Genomic DNA, 23,370 nt, shown 5'->3' with positions numbered 1-23,370 from the left:
GGAGATATGGAGATTGCTTCATTTTTTTCAAAGCCAAGACACACTAAAATGTGGCTTTTCATAATGCCAGAAAACTCCACAGGGCACCTTTAAGTTCCCAGTTTGCTTCATCAAAACAAAGGCTATTCTTCCTGGGGTCCCTAAACACACCACTTTAACAGACTCAAAATTACAGTGGGTGCTTAAACATAGACATTTTGGGAAATATGCTTATTCATTTTCTCACCTCTGCCTATTAAATGTGTGGTAAGAGCCACAAGTCAGTTAGCTTAGCTTAGCATGAAGGCTAGAAATAGCTAGCTTGGCTCTGACCAAAGGCAGGCGGAACAAAATGTATGTATCAGCACCCGTAAAGCTCACAAATTAACACCTTATATCATTTGGTTCATACAAAAACTAAAAAATTGACCATTCATAATTTTATGGGAGGTAATGTGACAGGCTTTTTCTTGGACAGGTTCAGTTGTCTGGGAACAGGTGAAGCCTCAAGGAAGTTCTTGTTGTTTCCAGTCTATATGCTAAGCTAAGCTAACTGGCTGCTAACTGCGGCTCAATGTTTAGCCCACCATGAGAGTTCAGTGTGGTGTCAGGCCAAGAGTGTTCAAGTAAAAGATATTCACATGCCCCGAAACCATTCAGAGATTAAACAGCAGTAATATCGACTATAAGGGAGGGATCTATCATATCAGAGGTGGTCCACCTTAACTGGTAAATGCCTGACATGTAATAAAGACTAATATCTGCACCAAAAACCCTGCGATAGTCCGTAAGAATGATATTACAATCTCTCTCTCCACCTGGGACCTCCCTGCTTCCCTCCACTCCTCCTCCAGCCCGTCACCTAACTTCCGGCCTCTCTCTCTCTCTCTCTTTCGCTCTCTCTCTCTCAATCAGCCTCTCTCCTATTCTATCAATCTCACCCTCATTCCCACACACGCACCAAACCGGTTCAGTGTCACTGTGTGAACATGTATTTGGACTTCATTTTCCTGGATTAGGATCTGCGGTGTGCATCAGATTTCCTTTGCGGCTCCGCCCGGTGTGCGGCACGGACTGACTACTCAGATCTCAGAGTTTTATTGGATTGACCGACAGCGGCGGGAGAGGACTGTCGGTACCCCACACACAGGACAAAGAAAACGGGGGGAATTAAGGAAAAAGATAAGAGTGGGAAATGAGAGGAACAAAAATGGAGAATTGTCTCTTCACAGTCGCATTTGGTCTTTCAATGCTCGGTAAGAAACGTTTCTTTGCTTGACTGTTGATAGCTAATTAACTCCGGTGCATGTCGGCATTCTCAAGGAGAGCCCACTGTTAAACCCCGTTTAGAAATCTGTCAAATAAATGTTTACTTATTTTTCGGCTGTCTTATATGCATTTTAAAATTTCAGTTAAAGCATTCCCCGTATCTTACAGGTCAACTAGCTAGTCCGGCATGTCTCTAATCCATTTTTCAGCTTTTAATGTCAATTCATTATCATTCTTTTCTGTTGGTTTACGCTGCTTAGCAGCTGCCAGCCACTGTGTGTTTCCAGGGAAGAAGTTGAGGAGTGCAACAAGCGAACAGTTTTAAAAAGTCAAAAATTAAGTGTAAAACAAGTGTCGCTTGGTTTATTGGATCATGCCAAATTGAAGAGTGGATCCAACACATTGAAAAAAAATCATTAAGCGATGTTTTTGAAGATGTCTGCATGTGACGACCAACAAAAAAATGCTAAAATGCCATTTTGTTAAGCGGAGTCTGGCATGATAGTCTCCCTGCCAGGATGAACTGCACCTTTCACGAAGGTTCTGGTTGGATTTTCCCCTTAAATGAGCTGCCTCACTGACTGTGTAGAAACTACAGTACAATTGTGTTTAGCTAATGTGATGAATTCATTTCAATGCATGAATAATTAACACAGAATAATCACCAAATCAAAGGTTATGAACACCACCAGTGCATCACATCTTCAATTCAACTAAAATGGAAAACAGTGTATTAATGGACTGATAAGTACTGACGACTTTTTTTCAAATGATTGAGAGAAGTGGAGAAAATAGTTTGATGTTTCCTCCTATCAGTCTCAACCTCTCATGATCAAATAAAACTACTTCCATTAAGACCAACTGGCAAACAGGAGGTGACCAGATATGACAACGTCCCATTAGGCCACCATGATAGGCCTTATTATTTGCCTTGTGTTCACACCAGAATCAAACCAGACCGGCTAATTATGAGGCTGGTTTAAAACAGGACCAAGCCAGTGTTTAGTCGTTAGGTTGGTTTTCACCACAGGGGTAAACCAGTTCTTGTTCACTGGCCTACCGCAGGGCCAAACAGGGCTTACCAATACTGAAGCTGCCATATGTTTGTGAGCAAAACACTGAATGTCATGGGGGCTCTCTTCGTGTGTGTGTGTGTGTGTGTGTGTGTGTGTGTGAGAGAGAGAGAGAGAGAGAGAGTGTGTGAGAAAGAGAGAGGGACACTTGGCTTAAATTAGTGCACTGTAAGATGATCAAATGTCGCCAGCACTCCTGCGGGTGTGTGCCTCTGTAGGTGTGTGTGTGTGTGTGTGTGTGTGTGTGTGTGTGTGTGTGTGTATTCTGACAGATGGGAAAGTGGCCATCATATACAAAGTGCTTTGACCAAACGGAAACCCAGATAACACAGACAGAGTTCGAGTTCCACTCCTGACGCCGTGCAATAACTTGTGGGTTTGCCAGACACATCATGGCCACACCGGCATGAAATTTGCTGTGCACGTTTAAACTCCCGGGAGGACGGAGTCTCCTTTCATGTCACCACCAGACTTTCTGCTTCCTTTTTGTGTAACAGCCTGTAGAGCATTTGCATTTTAATCTGAGTTATCTAATGCCACGGTGACACATGACAGCTGCCCTGATATTTTCATTGCAGTGCACCACAGACATGTCTGTCTGAACGGCTTGCTGCTGTCCATATTGGTTGCTGTCCAAATGGCTGCTTGAGAATTGCCTGCATGGCTCATATTCAAATATATTATCCTGTGTAATCTGTATATAATTTCGTGAATGTACATGTTTTTCTTTTGGTGGATTGGCCAATAATGTAGAAAAGTGGCCCTGTGTCCCTCTAATGGGACCACATTGGAGTTAGTGTCCTCACCTGAACCCTTGGATTGGTGTGTTTTTGTACATCGATGAATCAAATACCAGAGGTAACCAGTCCAAGTCCAGCTAACCTGGCTCAAGACTGCTGCCTGTGGGGGGGCTGACCAGTCCTTCTCCACATCAAGCCGGCCCTCTCGGTTCCTCCCCGCCAGTGCCACATTTTTTTTCAGATTCTTGACTTGATTATTCGACTTTCTCAGTGTCTTCAGGCTCCGCCGGCTGTGCAGTATTTGTTCCAGCAGTGACAGGCAGGCTGGAAAGCCATAAATCTCAGCACCTGGCCAAGCAACTTTCAGTCTCTTATTTCAGTGATGAATGGCCCCATCACCTAGATATACAGTATATTATGGTCATTTTGGAGTATGACACAGCGGAAATCTCACTGTGCCTTTAAAAGCAGTGATGGAAATGGAGCTCGGATGATGATTTGCATTGACCAGGTATATTGAGTAATTAAGTTCGGGAAAGTGTTTTAATCTGAAAGACCTTTTGTTACCCGATGACTCACTGGTGCAGAAACACCTGCAGATGTGTTGGGATTGCTGAATCTCACACTCTTCATTTTGAGTCGAGTGAATCACTCGAAAACAAGAAGTTGTCTGCGTGTTTGACGTCACATAGCACGTCTTAAAATGATGAACACTGTAGCTGTCAGACTCCACAGAGACCGGCATGTGAGGGCTCCATCAGGCTCTGCTTTATGTGATACAGAGTTAAGACGACGTAAAGCCCCAGACCACTCCTGGCTTCAGAAATTATCAGCAGAAACTGAAACATAAAGCAGGTTTTATGTTGTACTTATTTCACTGTGACTTGTTACTTACTGGAGCAGAAAAAGCTCACCGTCAGCAGGCTCCCACACATACAGTAACACCAGAGCTGCTGCCAAAAACCCAAGTATTGATGTAGCATACAAGCGCAGGACTTGTTTATGAGGTGCTTCTCTCAACCACAGCTGATCCAGGTACAGATTTCAGTCTTTTGCAGACTTCTCAAAAGTTTTTCAGAGGACCTGAATAAAATACTGCATAAAACTGACAAAACTGCTGTTGAAATCAGGTAATATTTAACCCGAGAATAAGTTAACAAGACGAAGAATCGGACCAAACTTTTGTTGCCAGCTTTCAGAACTTGCTACCTTCTGATATGATAGATTTATATGGACACAGTCCAGTACTCCTAATTTACTTCATACCCAGTCCAAAATGACCATATGTCTGACTTTCTAAACATGGTTTCAGATGATTGAAGCACTTTTTAAATTGATAAGAGGACAATTAAACCCACAGGAAAATATTAAGTATACAAATATTCACACAAACTTTTAGGTGATGTTAATGTCTAACTTTAACATGACAGAATCCAACAGAATACTGTCATCGTGGATGCACTCCATGGCAAAATAAATCTGTAGTATAACATTTTGTGCCTCCTCCATCAGGTACGTTCATTCAGTCACTGTCTTACCTTCCATAAAAATGTAGTGAGGATTGTAAATTGGGGGAAAAGAGAGCACTGTATCAGATTGGTGCTTTGATACGCAGGGTTGAATCATCAGGAGAGAAAAAGCACCAGCACAAGAACTTCGCCTTCATCAAATCATCCTAAATTATCAAAATGAACATTTTATTGGGAAACCTGCCAAGAAACAGACTGTGCTCCGCTGTCGTTCCTCAACATTCCCGCTCCACACAAACCCGGCAGCACGGAGCATCTGCAACTTTACCTTTAGCTGAGCCGAGTGCACATGTCCGGGTCGGAGTTGGAATGCGGAGGCCTGCAGCCAGATTTCACCAACCAGGAAGCAAAGTGCCAGTGAACCGACCAACTCTGTTGAGCTCAGTCTCGCTCTGCTGTGTTGCTACATGCTTCGCTCAGCTGGAATGTCAGAGTTGTACACTTTACTTAGACTGGGGAGGAACGTAAACCACATGTTTTGATCTGACACGACCAAATCTCACACTGTAACCGAACGGTATACGATAAACAATGGAAACTAAATTGGATTCGCTTATAGATATAAATCTCACTCTTGGTTTCTGCCTTTGGGGAATCTTTGAAATCTTCTGGAGTGCTGACAGAATCAGCGGTTGGTGCGCTTGCCAAACAAAATGATGTGGGCATGTGTGCAGATGTACATGGAGAATTGAAATTTGAAAGTTGCAGCAAGCCCTGTGTGTGTGCGTGCGTTTATGTGCGTGCGCGGCTAGCTTTTAATAGAAGAATACTGCATATGTGAAGACAACCAAGGAGTTTTTAATATTCTCTCTCCCCCTGAAGGTGGGTGCTTGGCCCGGGTGGTGACCGTATCTCCCGGTCCATTAATTCGGGTGGAGGGCCAGCCGGTGTCCATCAGATGTGATGTCAATGACTATGGGGGGCCTCGTGAACAGGTGAGAGTCTTTCACGCCTCCACATCACACATGATGATGATGATGATGATGATGATGATGATGAAATAGTTCTAGTACCTCCTACAGCCGGTTGCATTAAACATCCATCAGAAATGAACATGCTAGTCGTTTTTGTCCCCCTCTGCCCTGCAGGATTTTGAGTGGATGATGTCCAGGGACACCAATGGCCAGAGGATAAAGATAATCTCCACCTTTGATGCCAGCTACTCCCACCCGTCGCTCAGCAAGCGCGTGGCGTCCGGGGACATCTCGGTGGTGCGCCTCCTGGACAATGAGGTGGAGCTGAAGATAGCGGAGGTGAAGCAGCTGGACGCCGGGTTCTACTGGTGTCAAACGCCGAGCACCGACTCCGTCATCAGCGGCAACTACGAGGCTCAGGTCCAGCTCACCGGTATGGGAAAGGTGTGCGTGTGTGTGTGTATGCTCGCGTGTGTCTGTTTCAACCGAGACTTTGTGTGTCATCATCTAAATCCTTTCCATCCTGTCAAAACTCTTCTCCTGTGTGTTTGGTTGTGTATGAAGCTAGCTGGCTATAATGGTTCATTTAACAGCTATCCCCATGACTTACTAATGCTCTACTGACCGTGTATATATCCTCCCACACACACACACACACACACACACACACACACTACACCCACACACACACACACACACACACACTCCTGCTGGTTTTAGACAATTACTGGCCTCTAATTTGTCTTTCACGCAGACACAAAACACACCTCAACACACTGATACACGCACACTCATGGTGGGGAGCAGATGTCAGGTGGGAGTACTTGGCTCGTGTCAAATGAGGTCCGGGGAGAGACGGAGGCATTTTTTGGGTATTGAAACTCAAAGGCTGAGGAGAGAATATAGATACAATCCATGCGATACATGTGCACGTTCATACTTCTGAAACTAAATAAACTATTTGAAAACCCTTTGATTAGCAGGGAAACGCATGATCACAGAGCTGAAAACAGGACAGCCACCAACATGTGATGGAGCCACTGCAGCTCAGTGTTTCATTTGAAATTTGTCCTTATACTGATCGTCTCGGTCAATCTGGTCCAGTCAAAAGCATCCCTTTTTTTTTTTTTTGTCATTTTAGTCCAATGTAAACACACAAACCTCGCCGAAACATCCGCGCTTCCCGTGCAGCGCGTACTTTCCCTGCTACACTTTCAGGTCAGCACCCGCCCACGCTTGCAACACTTGCGGTGTCGTCTTGATATGGCGCCCGCAGCGAGGAGAAGGAACTCCTGCGCTGAGAACAGCAAGAGATTTTATTCTTTAAACTACGTTTTAGTCTCACCCTGTTTCCATCAGCAGTACTGCATGTTGAGATCGTCACAGTTAGTGATTAATGACGTTTGTGCTGTCTTGTCTTCGTCATGTTTCAAGCTCTCAGAGCTCAGCTCATCGTTAAATCTTACACTTATGTGACCGTAGTTAGGTTTAAAATACTGCCACTCTTCCAGGTATTTGACCTGACTCATTATTCATATCCGGCCAATCCTGTGAATTTTGGTCTTCTTCTAGAGGCTTGACATATATGCAGTTCAGATAAAGAGTGGAGATCTGCTGAGAAACAATATTCCGGGTGCTTCCCCGGATCTCACTGTGGACATGATTTTGGACTATTTTCTGACACAGAAACGGAGGTAAAGAGAGAAACCCATGTTCAGCATTTTCCTTTGAATTTAATTGGCTTTTTCCCTCACAGTTATCCAGTCCAGCAATTACACACACATTTACATCCACTGTTGACCCAAGCCCAAACACACAGGGTGCTTAATGATGCCATCGGAGGGGCTTCGGGAGCGTTTCATGCTCTGAACCCCTCAAATTTGAGAGGTGAAGTCACACATCGGGGTTGTCTGACAGCAGGTTAGTTAGCTCCATAATGCACCATCATGTTCTGCTGCTCTCTGCTTCCCAGCACGGTTCCCCAGACACCTTGTTAAATTTAGACCTGAATTAACTAGGCAGCACTGTTTATGTGCCAGAGAGATTGTGTTGTGTGGATGTCGAGCGTGTGTATTAGTGAGGACTGATGAGTGTATTTTGTAGTGTATGAAGGGGGGGAGGTGTTTGTGTGTGTGAATGAGACTGTCAGTCGTTAACAGAGATGATGAGTTAGATTTGCTGCTTGAGGGTCTATACCAGTCGAGACTTGTACACCATGTTCATAGGCACTCCCATAAACACACACACACACACACACACACACACACACACACACACAGCTTCCATCGCCCCACTGAGGCTGTTTGGTTATGTAAGAAGCAAGTGAAGCGCAGGTCGCTGAGGATTTGAAAACTCCTTTCAGGCTAATTTTAATTGATAGAGCAAAACGCAGATTATTCGTACTGCTTTCTTTATCTGCCACAGACCCTCACATCACTGCGGCACAGCAGCACGGCTGAATCCTCCCAACCTCCACCACGAGACTCATCGGTGTCCACTACTGTCCCGTTATATCCACGCTTTATATTTAGCTGTAGGATTCCAGTGAAAGGACTTTAACCCCTTTTGAATATGACACACACCTTCTTTTTCAGATCTGAAGACACAAACATCCCACACACACACACACACACTCCTGGAGATGCTCGGTGGATATTGTTGGATTTTATTGATCTTGTGCATAGTTTTAACTCGCACCACACGTTTTAATCTGCCCTCCTGTGCGATTTCTGCAGCGTTTAGACTGCACCGTATCAGCCGGCCTCACAGATGAAGGACGCAGGGAGCAAAAATGAGTTGATTATCCAGTTTGGGGTGTCACAGCAGATAACAACAGTGCTCCATGACGTTGACCAATAGCAGAACAGAGCGCTCTTCTTAACACGGCGAACTAAAAGAGGAATGATGTTGATGGTATCGCGAGGTGGAACTGTGAAACGTATCTCACGGCCGAGTCAGGGCAAGAATTTATGACTCTGTGATTGCCTTATCTGACACAGTGACCATCGTCTGAACCCGGCTTTATGTCTGCAGATATGTGGAGGGTGCGGACAATCGATCAATATGATCAGGGGGCTGATCGTTCGCAGTGACCCCACCCCTCAAACGGCAAGTCAAACAACGGCCAAATTAGATGAGGGCGACCATTCGGGGTGCCAAGTGAAGCTTATGGATAACTGAGTGACTCAGTGGTGACATCATACTTCCTGTTTGCAGCACTCAGGGACTAATGTCTCAAAATAAATATGCTAATGGCTGATTAGCAGGGAAATGGGATGTTTATGATCAAGATTGTTGTGCACATGAACCTTTAAGAACAGGAACCATGAGCTCATCAGAGTTAGTCAGTCCTTACTGTTATCCAATGTTTAAGTTTCTTTTAAAATCGAGCCTCTAATTTGTGTTTAGCAGTCATCCAGCAGCACTGCTTCGCCTGCTGCTCGGTTTTCTTATTAACCCCCCACGTCTTCACCGCAGACACGCCATTCATCAAAGCATCCAATGCCTCTTTCTTCCCTGTTGTGAAAAGCAGAGGTAAAACTTCTTTTTATTGTTCTCGTTGAGGCGTTTGAAAGCAACGCCGGTTGCTCCCAACAGGATACCCAGCAGCGACAAGCTCCCCAGTTTTTTTTTTTTTTTTTTTTTTAATTCCGCCTCACAGAGTGACTCATGAGCCTTCCTTATGCGTCATAACTCTCGAATGTCACATGGAGCAGCTGGACAGTTCCGGGAAGCAGGAACTTTTTCATGATCAGAACAAAACAAGCGAAAGAGAGTTTATTGTGTTACCTGAGCGAGGCAGGTCGTTCACCTTTATGAACACTCCCCTGGGTGTGTTTCATACACACACACACGTACAATCACAGCTTTATCTGGAGCCGTTTGCTTGTTCTCTTTCCTTCAAGCTAGTGACCTTGACAAGAGTAGACGAGCAGACTTGTACGAATCCCTTGAAGTTCACGCTAACCTTTAGCTTACCTTCCTGGTGATAAATACCTGCGTCTCTGTGTGCACACAGAGTGTCGAAGGCAGAACAACACAGGAGAAGACTGAGTTTCCACCCCCCCAAAATTGAGCATTATTTCAAGTGGAAATTGGTTTAAACAGATCATCACAGTAAACAAGATTGTCTCACGCGAAGCTCAGAATGTGCCTCCAGTAATAGACAGCGAAGAAAAATGAGGAGAAAATGCAAATATGCCACTGATTATCCCCCAAAACTCTACAAGGAACAACAAAGACGAATAAAAAAAGTAATAAAGAAAAAAAAAAAATCTGAACACACACCATTATAAACTTATTTAGTTTTTTAATGAGCGGGAGGTTTGATGTGCACTGAACTCCAAAAGGTGCCTGAAAGTAGATTAAACCTCTGTGAAACTCCAACCAGCCTGTGCTGAACTGCTGGCCTCCACTGTCACTCAGTGCCTTCTGCTGTCACACTTTGTGCGTGCGTGTGTGCATGTGTGTGTTGAGAGCTTGCAGTTTTTTTGTCTTCAGTGATATCAAGTGTGACAGAATTGTTAATGCATTCCCTCAAATTCTTCTTTTGTCTCTTCCCGTCAGTCATCCCCAACACCCTCAAGGTCTTGCCCCAGACCCCGCCCACTGTTGTCCCAGAAGGAAGTGACCTCACGCTGTCCTGCAACGTCACCCGGGAGCTCACCCACCCCACCTACCTGTCTGTCACCTGGTCGGTGAAGAGGGGAGCAACATCAGAGGACATTTTGATATTTGGCCCTCAGGGAGACGTGGTCGCGGGGCCGAAGTTCGCCCGGCGCTACGCCGACGGAGGCATCCGATTGGTTCCCGGGAAGAACGGATTGTTTGAGCTGGTGATTTCCAGAGTGACGTCGTCTGATGAAGGGATTTATGAATGCAATGGAACAGAATGGACACATGAAAAACCAGGGAAATGGATAAAAATCGTCGAGAGCACCAAAGAGATGGGAACTGTTTCTGTTACTCCAACAGGTAAGAAACCCGCCCGGCCAACAGGAGCTGCAGCACGAGTGTCATAGCCGAGCATGTTAGCATGCAGACCTGAGCATTTAGCTAATGCTGTGTCGACATCTGTTATGTGAAATGTTCTGATCGGCCTGTCAGTCGTCTTCATTACAACAGACACAGGTTTAGTAATAGCCGTGATCCTAAGTCTCATGCAGCAAAGTTCTCAAGTTTTCTGTTGAGAGAAGTCGACTCTGTATGCACCAAACGCTCCTTTCAAATAGAAAAAACAATAGATTTCATTAGAGAGGTGGCACTGCCAGGTGTCCCGTCAGACGCTCCATCTGACAGCGATGCGAGTCCAGGTGCATCAGTTTCTGAAGCCTCGACACAGACGGTGAGCCACTGGCTCAGCGGGCATTCATCCGCCTCATCAAATAGATCTGCGCGCTCTCGAAAAGGGCGTTACGTGATCCTGTGCAACATCCCTGCACATCCCTGGCAGTAACGCCTGAAGTAGTAGCGCTGTAGTAATAACATTCTGGAGATAATTACACCAAAGGGAGCAATAGATCTTCAGATACCTCTCTCAAGTCTTGGTTGTGGATGCGGAGTGACACTGGAAGAAAATCAAGGACGGCAAGAGAGGGAGGGACGTAGGAGAGTTCTCTCCCTGTTGTGTGGCTGTCTTTATTTTAATGGCGTCCTCTCTTCTGGGAGTCTTTTTTTCTGGGCCTCGCTCTGTCCCAGGACGCTCATGACCCTCGCTGTCTGTCTCTCTGGCTTATTCCGTCCCGAGAGAGGCCCCCTCGACTCAGACACTCTCTCTCACTCATTCATTGTGGTTGCTGTGGTCACCGTATCTTATATCCTCCTGGGTTTCCATATCCTCTTAAGTGCTAGAAAACAGCCAGTGGTTTGTAATGAAACCAGAGATGAGCCACACACACAGGTCTCAGTCTCAGGTCCATTGTGTCGCAGTCAGTTCATATTGACTTACTGACTTGAGTAAAGAAGATGAGAAAAGTCAAACAGAGTGGGCTTTGTCTCTTTTGTCCTCTTCCAGACACCATACAGAGACTCGTCCCCGCATAATGCTGTCTAGGTTGTTACTGGAGACCGTATCCAAACCTCTGATCCAACTTTGAAGACACACAGAAACGAGTTTTAATAGAAAGGATTGGAAAGCTCTCCTCCAGCATCAGGCTTTTATATTCAGCTGTGCACATTAGTGCTGCAGCTAAGCATCATTTTAATTATTTATTACCAGAATTAAAATATTCTTTTGATTACCTGAATCTGATGTGATGCAGTTTGCACACCATCATTTGCAAAATACTCTTTTGTGATCTGTAATTGTCGGGCTGCAACTCATGATTATTCTCATTGACGACTAATCTGCATTCTTCTCCCAATTGTCGATCAATTCTTGATTCATTGTTTTGGTCGACAACGCGTCAGAGAACAGCGGAATTTCCTAGAATGTTTTGTGTTGTCCAACTAACAGTTTGCCTGATGCACCAGATGGTTTGTCACGCATCTGGGAAGTCGGCCATGGAAACTGTTTGGAAAACCGTTTTCAAAAAAAAAAAAAAAACACTTGGCAGGTGATTGGTTGAGCCATATGTTTACCAGTGTCTGTCTTCAACCAATCAGATCAACAAACTGCATGGCTCAGTGACAGAGCAGAAGCATCTTTTCTCTTCTTTCGCTCAAGAAGAGAGATTGGGTCCCTGATTAGGGCAGTTCTTTACATACTCAAGCAAAGAGCCACGTGCAGCGTCCGAGCCACAGGTGACACCAGAGTCTGTGGTCTCAGAGGCAAAAGACGAGAGCGACGTGGGTGGACGGTGACGGTTGTTGACATGTCTCTGCTTGCGCCTTTTCTTTTAATACAATTTCACACAATCTGACATGACTCAAGACTGATATCACACAGTCCGTTGTGATTGTTAATAGACACATCTCGCCGATTGAAGCTCTGTGGACAGGCGCGCTGAGACATGCAGCCAGCGGCCTGCAATTAAAGGGGACGAACACGTCCTACAGTTCAAAGGTTTAATCATTTATTGAAGAAAGTTTTTATTTGTGTTCAAACTGCTTATTTAAGCTGCTAATAGTCCTAATCTTCTCGTCTTGTTGATGCCCGTACACATAAGGATGATGTGACTGACGCTGTCTCCTTCTTTCAAGGTCAATCCCTCAGCGTGAAGGCCTCATCCTCCTCCTCTCCCTCCTCCACGGCTCTGCTTCTCTCCCCCGGTAACACGCTGACCCTCCTCTGCTCCGTCGCTGCTGACAACCTGCCCGCCCTCGCCCTGGAAGTGACCTGGCTGGCAGACGGCCGCGACATCATCACCATGGAGCGCAGCGGGGTGGTGGTCTCGAACGCGTCCTCGAGCGGAGCGCAAGGGAAGCGGGGGCAGGCGAGCCTGGAGCGGACGGGGGCCGGAGAGTACAGGCTGGCGGTGAGAGGGGTGAGCGGGGAGGACGGAGGGGTGTACGCCTGCCGCATCCGGGCCTTTATCGAGAAAGGAGGAAGGAGCGCGGGTGGAGGAGGGAGGTGGCACATGGCAGCCGAGAAGACGTCCAGCCCTCTGACGGTGAAGGTGTCTCAGATCAGTGAGTGAAACGACAGATGTTTGTGTTTCATTTTAAAATATTCAGATGACTTATGAGGCGAAGAGATGTGAGAAATGAGAGTGAGAAGTCATTTTTTTCTTGATAAATGACTTTCAGTGTGTTATTGCTCATTGACTAGTCTTTTAATCGTTTCAACATTCACTCTCATGAGATACTCGGGAGAGTTTTCTCATTCCAAACTTCTGGAGTTTTTCTGCTGAGAACGGGCTTCCATCGCTGTAATTGTCTGTGTAGAAAAAAAAACAAAAAAAAAAAACAACTTCAGTGGAAAGACTGGCGCTCCCTGCGCTGCATTGCACACTGTGGTGTGTGCCATAGGCTAAAGGCGGCTTGCAGCACAAAAAGCACATTGCTTTAGGGCACAAAGAGAGAAGCGCCTGATGTTGCTGTGCTTTGGGTAGAGCTGTGTAAAATGTCATCCTGACATGAAACTGAACCTTGCCCAGAGTTTGTTTATGGTGCTTAAGTGTGGTCCCATTGCTGTCGAAATCTGCGGCTTTTTGTAAAGCATGGTCCAGTTTGATTGGAGAGCTGAGACTTGGATGTGTTTGGAGGCAGTTCTGATGTCCGACGCAGTGGCGAATCGCAAAAAACTGAAGGAAGAGTGGATGTCGAGCAGCACGTGCGTGTTCTTTCTGAGTGATTTCATGATTTGCGGATGTGTAACAGTGCTGCGGTGCCACAGATGAATCTGGCGTCTCGAGGGGAAACTCTTTAATCCTCTAGTCAGCCTGTTGACTCCTGCTGTGAGAACGATTGATTAGTCATGCCTGTCCTGCACTCTGCTACCTCTGGGTATGCTGTTTTTGTGTATGTGAGTGTGTGCACGCGATGCTCTGATCCCACCTCTAAAGAGCAGCGGTGTCGAACACAGTCGACACAGCAATCAATTACTGGCTTGGCGGGTGGTCTCTCTGTCTGTCTGTCTGTCTGTCTGTCTTTTCTCTATTTCTGTCCCTCTTTCGCTGCGCTCTTGAGTTTCACATCATGTTGCATTTTCTCTGCAGGTGTACAACACTAAACATTTCCACATTTTGCGATGCTTATTTGCTTTCTTGCCGAGAGTCACACGAGAAAATTGAGCTAATTATGAAGCTAGTCAGCAGCCAGTTAGCCGAGCTTAGCATAACGCCTGGAGGCTAGGAGACCTCACCTACCGCCACCCCCGGAGCTCGCTGATTAACCCACCATTACCTCTTGTTTGTTTAATCTGACAACTTGTGGTTGTGCCCGGGAGTTGCATCCTGGAATTGCTTCTTGGCGAGGCCAGCGACTCTGCGGGGTCGCCACTGGTTCAGCGAACAGCTTTCCCGCCATCCCCAACAAACCAAACCCACATGTGAATTGCGCCAAAGAGATTAAAGCCCCTTCAGAGTCTGCTGTAATAACAATGGAGCATTACTGGCATATTGGTATTAGTGGTGTGTGTGTGTGTGTGTGTGTGTGTGTGTGTGTGTGTGAGTGACTTTTTTTGGTACAGTTTCACCGTGACATTTGACAGCCCCGCTGGCTTTGACATAAAGGAACGCTGCGGTGATGGTGATGGAGAGGCGGGCAGGCTGACGGAGGCTTGTGACTGCTCAGAGAAGCAGCTGCTGTTGTGCCACAGCAGTTGGATTTCTGACAAACTCCCAATTCCCAATTAAATGAATGAAATGGACTTTAATGAATAAATTAATACTTGTTACATAATCGCTCCCACTTCAGCCGCAGCACTATATTTAAGGCCTTTGGGAGTTCCCAGCGAGCGTTTTGGCAGATCGACTTGATAAAAGTTTGCTGTGAGAGTCATTTTATTTTAGGGAAGAGCACACTTATCCCCCCCCCCCTTTTTTTTTTGGGGTGAGAGAATAGAAGACTTTTAATGATATTTATGGAGTCCAGTCTGCTTTGGTGCTTCTTGGCCATCACATTGTCAGTTCAGTTCAAACACACCTCAGTCCTCCGAGGGCTTTGGACTGGATGGGAGCCTCAATACTGAAATCAGATGAGTTCGATTTTTTTATGGACATCCAGTGAACACGACATTTACCCATAAATCCCTGCTCTTCAGTCTTGACTGCTGGATGTTTGGGAGGGTCAGTAACGGCAGCATGCAGAGACCGGCATTGGCTCCATTGGCTGATTTGTTGGTGAACCTCTTGCTAAATGACAGCGTTTTGTTGAGATGAAGGTGTAAAATCCAGGTGTGTTTTCTGTTTGTCGCGCTGTGAGGAATCCTCCACCCTGTGTGTCAGCCACAGCCTTTATTTAAGATCCGACCAGCTCCAGACACACAGAAGATTCTCGAAGCCTTCAGGATCAGTGTTGCATTTAGAAATATCAACCAGGCATTATGGACACACACACACACACACGCACACACACACAGAGTGAGGGCGCAGCTGAAATATCAAGAACATTTTGTCAGCCTCTGCCATGTGGTGTGTGTTTATATATGTTGCGTGTGTGGGTGATCCTGTGTGCGTTACCTGCATACTTACCCGTGTGTGTGTTCGTCTGCTGTGTGCTGAGTGAATCTGGGGTTGTCGAAGGCTTTCCCCCGAGTGGATGCTACACACATGCATGCTCCACTCGCTGCGTGTGTGTGTGTCCCACATACTGAGGGTATGAGGCTGTTCTCGCTGGTGGAACTCCTACATTTTAGCCTGAGGGTATACATTCCTTCAAACTGCGTCTGCTGATACACGCACACGCACACACGCACTTGCCCACTCACACACACACACACACATGCACACACAAGAGCAACACTTCTAATTGACGATAGCTCATGTAGCTCAACATTTTCTGTGTAGCTCACACATTTCATCCTCATCCCTCCTGAGAATGAACATAAACTATGCGTGTGTGTGTGTGTGTGTGTGTGTGTGTGTGTGTGTGTGTGTGTATTGTCAACCAGTCAGTTCCTATTCTATTGATGTGTGGCCTTGAGGTTACCCCCTCTTCCCATGATGCTTTTGTACATGCACAGCCTACCAGGAAGCACAAAAAGAGTTGGAGAACATGTTTAGGAACTCCCCACGGCAGGCACACACACACACACACACACACACACACACACACACACCACAGAGTACAGTTAAAGAGGGTGTCATTCCACTCACCCTTGCCCCCCCGAGCCCCCCATGTGCCATGTTGTTGTTGTGTCAGCTGGAATTGTGTCAGTGGATCCGCTTCACTCAAAAAAGGACCGCTGAGATTCCATCCAGGCTCATGCTCTATTGTTTTGAAGCTCATCAGAATATTTATGAAAATATACGGTGCGTTTCGGAACATCTGTATATTTTAGCATTGTATAGATATGACATTTTGGTCATATTTACTTTGATTTGGTTGTTTTAGCTGCTTGTTTCACACCAATGAAATATTTTAGGATATCTTAGCATATCTCATGCATGCATTCAGCCTCTCGTTTGTTCACATTTAGGGCGTTAAAGGTAATCTAAACCTTGTAGTACGCAGCTTACTGCAAGCTACAATCCAGTTTTTAGAGCTGTAACAGTGTTCCCACATCTCATTAATTGACTGAGTGGGTGTTTTATTGTTGTTACTATTAGAACACGAGGAAAGCAAAACCCAAATTATGATAAAGTCAAATTATCCTTTAATTATTCTGAATCAGGGAGTAAACACAGACACAAATCTCATTGAGACGGTGGCAACCACGTTTTTTTCCCCCCACGTACCTGTGTTGGAAAAAAGGCTACAGAAGAGACAGATGGCTGCCTATTTCTAGCATAGTCTAGCAGTTTGCTTTCAATTAGCCGCTAGCTGTCAGGCGCGAGGTAGATGAAGCGAAGGCTTTTGATCCCGGGCCCAACGAGAGGAGCTGCTCAGTGTGCCTTCTGCTTCGTCGTTTCATCGAATTCAATGGACTTCATTAGGAAATGGAGAACTGAGAAGCATCCGCCGCAGATCCGATTGGTTATGATGAAACCTATTATCCCCAAAAAGTATCAGGAAAGTTTGTGTCGATATGAGAAAGATGCCATCGTAATATGGAAATGTAGAGGTGGATGCCCAGGCTGCACTCGCTTGCAATCGTCGAAATCCGGTTTCTCCGCAGCCTCAGCGGCCTCACGCTGCGACACCACAGGGACTTCGGTGATACGAGTGGACCCCTGCACCGTTCAGCTGCTCCGCCACACTGAGAGGGAGCCAGCGGAGGTCACACCCGTGTTCCTCTGGAAGTGTTTTAGCACGACTGATAAGAGACCCCGAGGCCTCAGCGCAGACATCCTGGTGGTATAATGTCTCCCAGCTGACCCGCCGGGGCCAGGTGGAGCTCGAGGAAACTGGAGACTATAAAGGAATTGCTCCTCGCACAGCGTGGAGTCTCAGCGCCACTGCTTCACATTAGAGCTGCTCTCAGTAATATTGTTCTATAAACAGTGGATCAGATGACAGCGTTTAAAGGGGTCAACCTGCGTTCTTGCAGCTTTACTGCGGTTCTCGACTCTTTAAGCTCATTGTTGTGGTTTTCCTGCCCACGGTCTCTGCTTTCATCAACGTCGTTTCCAGCAGCAGGCAGCTGCTTTAAGTATTACATCCGCTGTGCGCTACCTGTCCAGCACCAAGCAGCAGACAGACAACATTAGAGACCAGCCGGCGGCAGCAGCTTCGCCGCACGACAGGACGACCAAAGAACGTGAAACCCTGAACGGTTCTTCTGGCTCTTTGTGCGGGCATGTTGCTTCAGATACCAGCAAGATGTTGACATTTGGTCCAGGTATTCCAGTTCCAGAGTTTGAAAGCACATCAAAACACTGCGCAGCGGTTTGTGATGTTATGAGAGAGGATTTTACAACTCTGGAAAGTCACAGTTATTATTTTACTGTCTGTGATAAACAGTGAAATTGGCCCATTCATCTCCCAACGTAAACCAGAGCCAACGTTAATCAGAAGGTTGGGGGTTTGAGTCCCACCTTGTCCTGCCCCACAAGCTCTCGAGCAAGGCTCCCGATGTGTGTTCATGTGGGGGAAAACTGTTGTTTTTGACAAAAGCTTCTGTCAAATGAGCAACAGTTTCCTGAACTCAGTGAAAGTCTGTCCTTCAGTGAAACGTAAAGCAGCTGAATTAAGGAGGCTGTGCGTCGCCACACGCTGTGTGCAGCTCCAGTTTTTGGTTTCATGATGTTTAGCATCTATACGGCTCAGTGTCTTTCTGTTGGAGATCTTCCACCTTCACTTCATTAGCCAGTTTGCCTGTGAGGAGCCAATGTTGGCATCGTTTTCACACTTCTTCATATATTATTTGCAGGGCATTCATTATTTAGCCTTTATATATCATACAGTGTGTCAGAACAAGCTGGGCTCGTTTTTCATTTTTGAACATCTGCATGAAACTTGCAGAACAAGAGTGAACAACATTGAAAGCCTGACATGGCTGGTAACAGACGACTGTCATCTGCCTGCGCGCACAGTAATCTGATTACATGTTGCGTTAGCTGGGAATTGTGATGTAAAAAGTGCATCTGCTCAGTGTGTGTCGACCGTACTTCCCCTCCATCCTGGGAGACACAGTGGGTGTTGACAGAAAGAAGGAATGGCTCAAGTGTCTTATTCATATCTGGTTTTCCTATCACACGCACACACACTGCACACACATGCCTGCATGCTCCAGTGAGACCAGAGCGTCTCACATGCCTTTGGTTGTTTTGGCAGAGTACGACATTCTTCTGTTCCTGGAAACCACTGGCTTTGCCATGACTGGGAGTTCAACTCCCTGCTCTGGTCAGTGGCTGCCGTCACTGCCAAGGTTAGCGGTGCACTTTCGTCTCCTCTGCTGCTTAGAAACATATCATTATCATGGCAGACAGCCATGAGCAAACACACACGCTGACCAAACACGGAAAGCCCGGCCTCGCGCCCTCTGCGCTCTCATTGAAGGCTTCACTTCCTCGTTTGCTGTCGTCTTTCACGTCACATTTCACAATTTGCTGATGTTTTGTTGAACAATTGGTAGATTAATCAACAATGAAACTAACTGTTAGTCGCGTCCCTGCAGTAAGCCGTGCCTTTGCTCTTGAAACACACCAATCAGTGGCAAATGAATGTCACTGCTGCTTTCACTGCAAACTAAGAGTCTCTAACTCCAAGTAGCTTCTTAAAATGAACACACGCAGTGTGATGCAGATGAAAGCAGCGTGTTGCGTTATTGACATTGACCTATTTTCCTCACTCTGCCTCCCCGAGCCACACACTAATAGAGTCTTTTCTTCTTTTTAAAGCTTGTTTTTTTACACAATTTCTGCTCTGCTAAACGCCACGGAGAGTGGCAGGAAGTGCAGTTCATGCTCGTCAGGCTCCGTTGTGAGGACACGGCGCGAGGTCAGCAGCATCACTGGCTCTTGGACGTGGGATTCGGGGGTTTACATCACCCATGCTGCAACAATTATTGATAAATGCATCAATTATTTTAGCAATTAATCCTAATCTATGAAGTGATTCATGTAGTGAGGTCCTTTAATGACTAATCTGTGTATTTGAGAAGCTTTATTCAGCAACCGTTTGGTATTTTCACTCCATGCTTCACTAATGCATGAAGAAGATCGGTTCATTTTGAATAAATAATCAATAAAACAGCTGTCCTGGTTGTATCTGCAGTGATTTGTGCCCACATCTCTTTGGCTCTACATGGAGAAATGCTGCGTGTTCGCGTCGCTCGACTAAATAAGGCGACATTTCAAATGTGAGGGAGAGCGGCACGTGGCTAATTGGCAGCGAAAGCTTCACACGTTCTCATCGATCAAAGTGTGTGTGCGCGCGCGCGTTTCACAGCAGATGGTGACAGTGCATGAGTCAGTGTGTGTGTGTGTGTGTGACGTTGAAAATGACATCACACAAACCCCCTCCTTTGCCAAACACACACTCACTCTTGTATTTATAGAGTTTCGAGTTGTGTGTGCACACTGGTGATTGTCAGTGTTATATATCGGCATGCCGATGCACTCTGGTTCGTGTCTGTGACTGCTTGTGTACACTACAGTGTGTGTGGGTGTGTGTGTGCGCGATATCTCACCATTTGGCAGGTGGAAATCTTTGTGTGCATTTCCCGTTCATTGACGCGTAAAGGTGCAATCTGGTTGTCTGACTGAGAGTACCTGCCTCATCACCTGCACACAAACACACACACACACACACACACACACACACACACACACACACACACCTACCTCATTTTGGAGGTCTATTTCTGTTGTATTTCTCTATTTCTGCTCTCTATTTAAAGAACCAAAGAAAAGAAAAAAAAAAAAAGCAGGGTTCTCTTTGCATTTGTGTGCTGATTCTGGAATGTTGTAAAATGACCAAACCTGGCGATGACTGATGAAAGTAGCGCCCCGCTGGGATGGGAATCATTTCTCTGGAGGCAGCACAGTCACTCGCTGTGTGGTGTGATGAGGTTTGAGTTGTTCATCAGGATGCTGATCCTTCCCTTGAAACTGGTATTAATTTCAGACTCACTGATCCAGACAATTAACAATGATCGGGATGATTAAGTATATACCGTGTGTATAGTTGTCATTATGTTGAGATATGGACCAAAAGTATGGAGATAACCTGACATTACACCCGTGTGGGATTATTAAACATCATTCCAGCGTCCACAGCAATTTTGGGACCTGGCTGCAGGGATTTTCTCTCATTCAGCCACTAAACAATAGACATGGATTGAACATCTGTCTGTGTGTTTAACCCCATGCTGCCGTTTCCTTTAACGTAATGCATTCAATTCCAACTTGAGCCGTGTTGAATTTGCTACAGAATTGGGTTTTGAACATTACAGATGAGTTCAAAACCCAGAAGGACATGAGTTATCAGACAGTTTACCAATACTTTATAACCCTGTTAGTACATATTTTGTCATTTAAAGCATCTAAATGTTTGAGCGACATCATCAGATTGAGTTTAATTATATGCCTTCTCACATTTTGTCTGCAGAACCAAGCTTCACGCTGACCCTTGAGCCCGTCCTGAGCGCCCAGATGACAGCAGAACCCACAGAGCTGGCTTGTCATGTGACCAACATTACACATTTACCCCTGGGAGGCCGGCTGGGTGTCAGCTGGGAGCACACCACGCTTCCCGGTACACATACCTCAGCCGTTGTCAATGCTTTTTCCACAGAATTCGTACAGACTCACTCATTTGTGTTCAATCACCTGCAGGTATAGGGGACGATCCTCAGACCTCGCATCCCATTGGTTCCCTGGACGGCCACGGCAACCTGTTGCCAGGATCGATGTATTCTGACAGGCTTAAGAGTGGCGCGTTGTCTCTGACCAGAGTTCAGCCCAACACATTTAAACTGCGATTCCTCCGTACACAGGTAGCTTAACAGAGCGCGCAGGGACAGACCGGTCGTTCAGTTGAACATGTTAGGACATTAATGTTGACTGATTTTCATTCTGTCTGCAGGAGATCGACATGGGCCAGTATGTCTGCACTGTGTCTGCTTGGAGCATGAACAGCCAGGGTGACCTGGTGAAGGCGGCTGAGCACCAGAGCTCACCGCAGACGGTGCAGTGGGTCACCAAACGTAAGGAAGCTTTATTTATCTGCCCTCCCTTCATCAGTACCCATTTGTTGACAGTAAATTCCTTGTGGCACCTTCATAGTCATCTCTGCACGTTCAACATTCATCCCAACGCTCCGTACAGGTCGTATTCTGTGGTTTAATGAGGTTCTTTTTCAGAGAAATTCAGAAAAATAGCACCATTAGCTCACACTCATGATTAAGAAAAGTCTAATATGCTGCCAGTCAGGCATAGCAACCCTGCTGCTAAGTTTTATGAATAAGCTGTAATGTCTACATATCAGTTCCAGACTTCATAGTGAAATCCCTCAACATAACAACAGACCTCTTGTCTCAGCCTCTCTTGTTCACACACACACACACACACACACACACACACACACACACGCAGCCATGCAGTTACATCATGGCTCAATTAGCTAAATTGAGGGCAACTTCAGCATGTAGGGCTGAGATAGAGGAAGTGTGTGTTGTGAACAAGAGAGCCTGCTTTAAGTCTGAACTTCAGTGTTATCTCTTATCACTTCCTGTTGCCAAATGTCGGGGATTTCCCCGCTGGGACACTACTGGGTGGGCTGAATGATGGTCAATGATGGATGGACTGGTGGTATTTTCAGGCCCCTCTCTAAACGTCGTCGCCAAGCACATCCGTGAAGCCTCAGTGGGTGGGGCGACCTTTGAGATGAGCTGCACCGTGGCCACTGAGAACCTTGGGGAAGTGGGCTACTCTGTGCTCATCCAATCACAAGACAGTCTGGAGAGCAGCGTGAGAACCATCATGACTCTCAGCCCTGACAACGTCCTGCAGCACGGAGGAGCCACGGACCCCAACAGGAGGTACGTATCTGGTTACATGTGTACAGAACATGACCTCTTCAGAGATGCACCGGAGTCTGCGCTTTATTTTGAAATGTATGTATGTCTCTGTGTCCACTTAGAGACAGTCTGGTTCTGACAAAGTCTGGTCCGACAGAGTTTCGGTTTCGCCTGGCGGGCGTCCAGCTGTCTGACAGGGGTTACTACTGGTGCGACATCACCGCATGGACAAAACAGCAGCCAGGACAAGCTTGGACCAGGTCCACCAGCGCAGAGTCGAACAAAATCAAGATCGACTTTCAGGAAAATGGTGGGTCAATGTGTGCGTTTTCACTTTCACTGAGTGTGAGAAATATTTCCGGGCTTCGTCAAAGTGAGAAACAGATATTCCAGCCACAAAATGTCGAATTCAGAACGAGCAGCTGATGAAGTAAAACATGAAACAGATTGTCTTCTTTTCTATAAACTCTACTCTAAAGTCTGATTTCACATCTCTGGCCACCGTCTTGTCGAGAAGTCAAGCTGCAACAGGACGGTATCATTAAAATGGTACTCGAGGCTCCAGCGTTTGCGCGAAGAGGAACATTGAGGTGAATGATTTGTGAACACAGAGTTGGAAAACCCAGCTGCTCTGCACACCTTGCTGCTCTGCTGAGCTCAGGCTGGCAGGGTTAAACACCTCTGCTGTGCTCTGTCTCTGTCACACCGCTTCCTCTTTCTAATGTTTCCCACACTTAACTCTTTCATTCTCACTCACTTGTTCCTAAAGCAGTCTGTTCTTTTTAAGAAACTGCGCTCGTTTCATGAAATTTCCTCGAACCAGGCTGTGTACAAAGAGCATAACAGAAGACTAAATGTTGGGAAAGTGCTTTCCAGCTCGGTCGTAAGATGGATCATTAATTTAAGTCCTTCAATCACTTA

At 46.1% G+C, this 23,370-nt stretch overlaps 1 protein-coding gene across 1 annotated transcript in view; it reads left to right on the top strand.

Moving 5' to 3' along the window:
• The first annotated feature begins 839 nt into the window (after window positions 1-839).
• The window catches only part of ptgfrnb (prostaglandin F2 receptor inhibitor b), a 44,137-nt gene continuing 21,606 nt past the window's right edge, over window positions 840-23,370 (top strand). Inside the window, exons 1-10 of the mRNA XM_076723141.1 lie at window positions 840-1,235; window positions 5,413-5,525; window positions 5,679-5,937; window positions 10,071-10,478; window positions 12,645-13,073; window positions 21,039-21,185; window positions 21,266-21,426; window positions 21,516-21,636; window positions 22,251-22,470; window positions 22,572-22,759. Of these exons, the coding sequence (XP_076579256.1) occupies window positions 1,175-1,235; window positions 5,413-5,525; window positions 5,679-5,937; window positions 10,071-10,478; window positions 12,645-13,073; window positions 21,039-21,185; window positions 21,266-21,426; window positions 21,516-21,636; window positions 22,251-22,470; window positions 22,572-22,759 (2,107 nt within the window). The 5' untranslated portion in view covers window positions 840-1,174. The remainder of the gene's footprint in view (window positions 1,236-5,412; window positions 5,526-5,678; window positions 5,938-10,070; window positions 10,479-12,644; window positions 13,074-21,038; window positions 21,186-21,265; window positions 21,427-21,515; window positions 21,637-22,250; window positions 22,471-22,571; window positions 22,760-23,370) is intronic.

Source organism: Chaetodon auriga, chromosome 23 (assembly GCF_051107435.1).
Source record: "Chaetodon auriga isolate fChaAug3 chromosome 23, fChaAug3.hap1, whole genome shotgun sequence".
Lineage (NCBI taxonomy): Eukaryota > Metazoa > Chordata > Actinopteri > Chaetodontiformes > Chaetodontidae > Chaetodon > Chaetodon auriga.
Note: the sequence above shows the minus strand (reverse complement) of the source record. Positions and strands in the feature narration are given on the sequence as shown.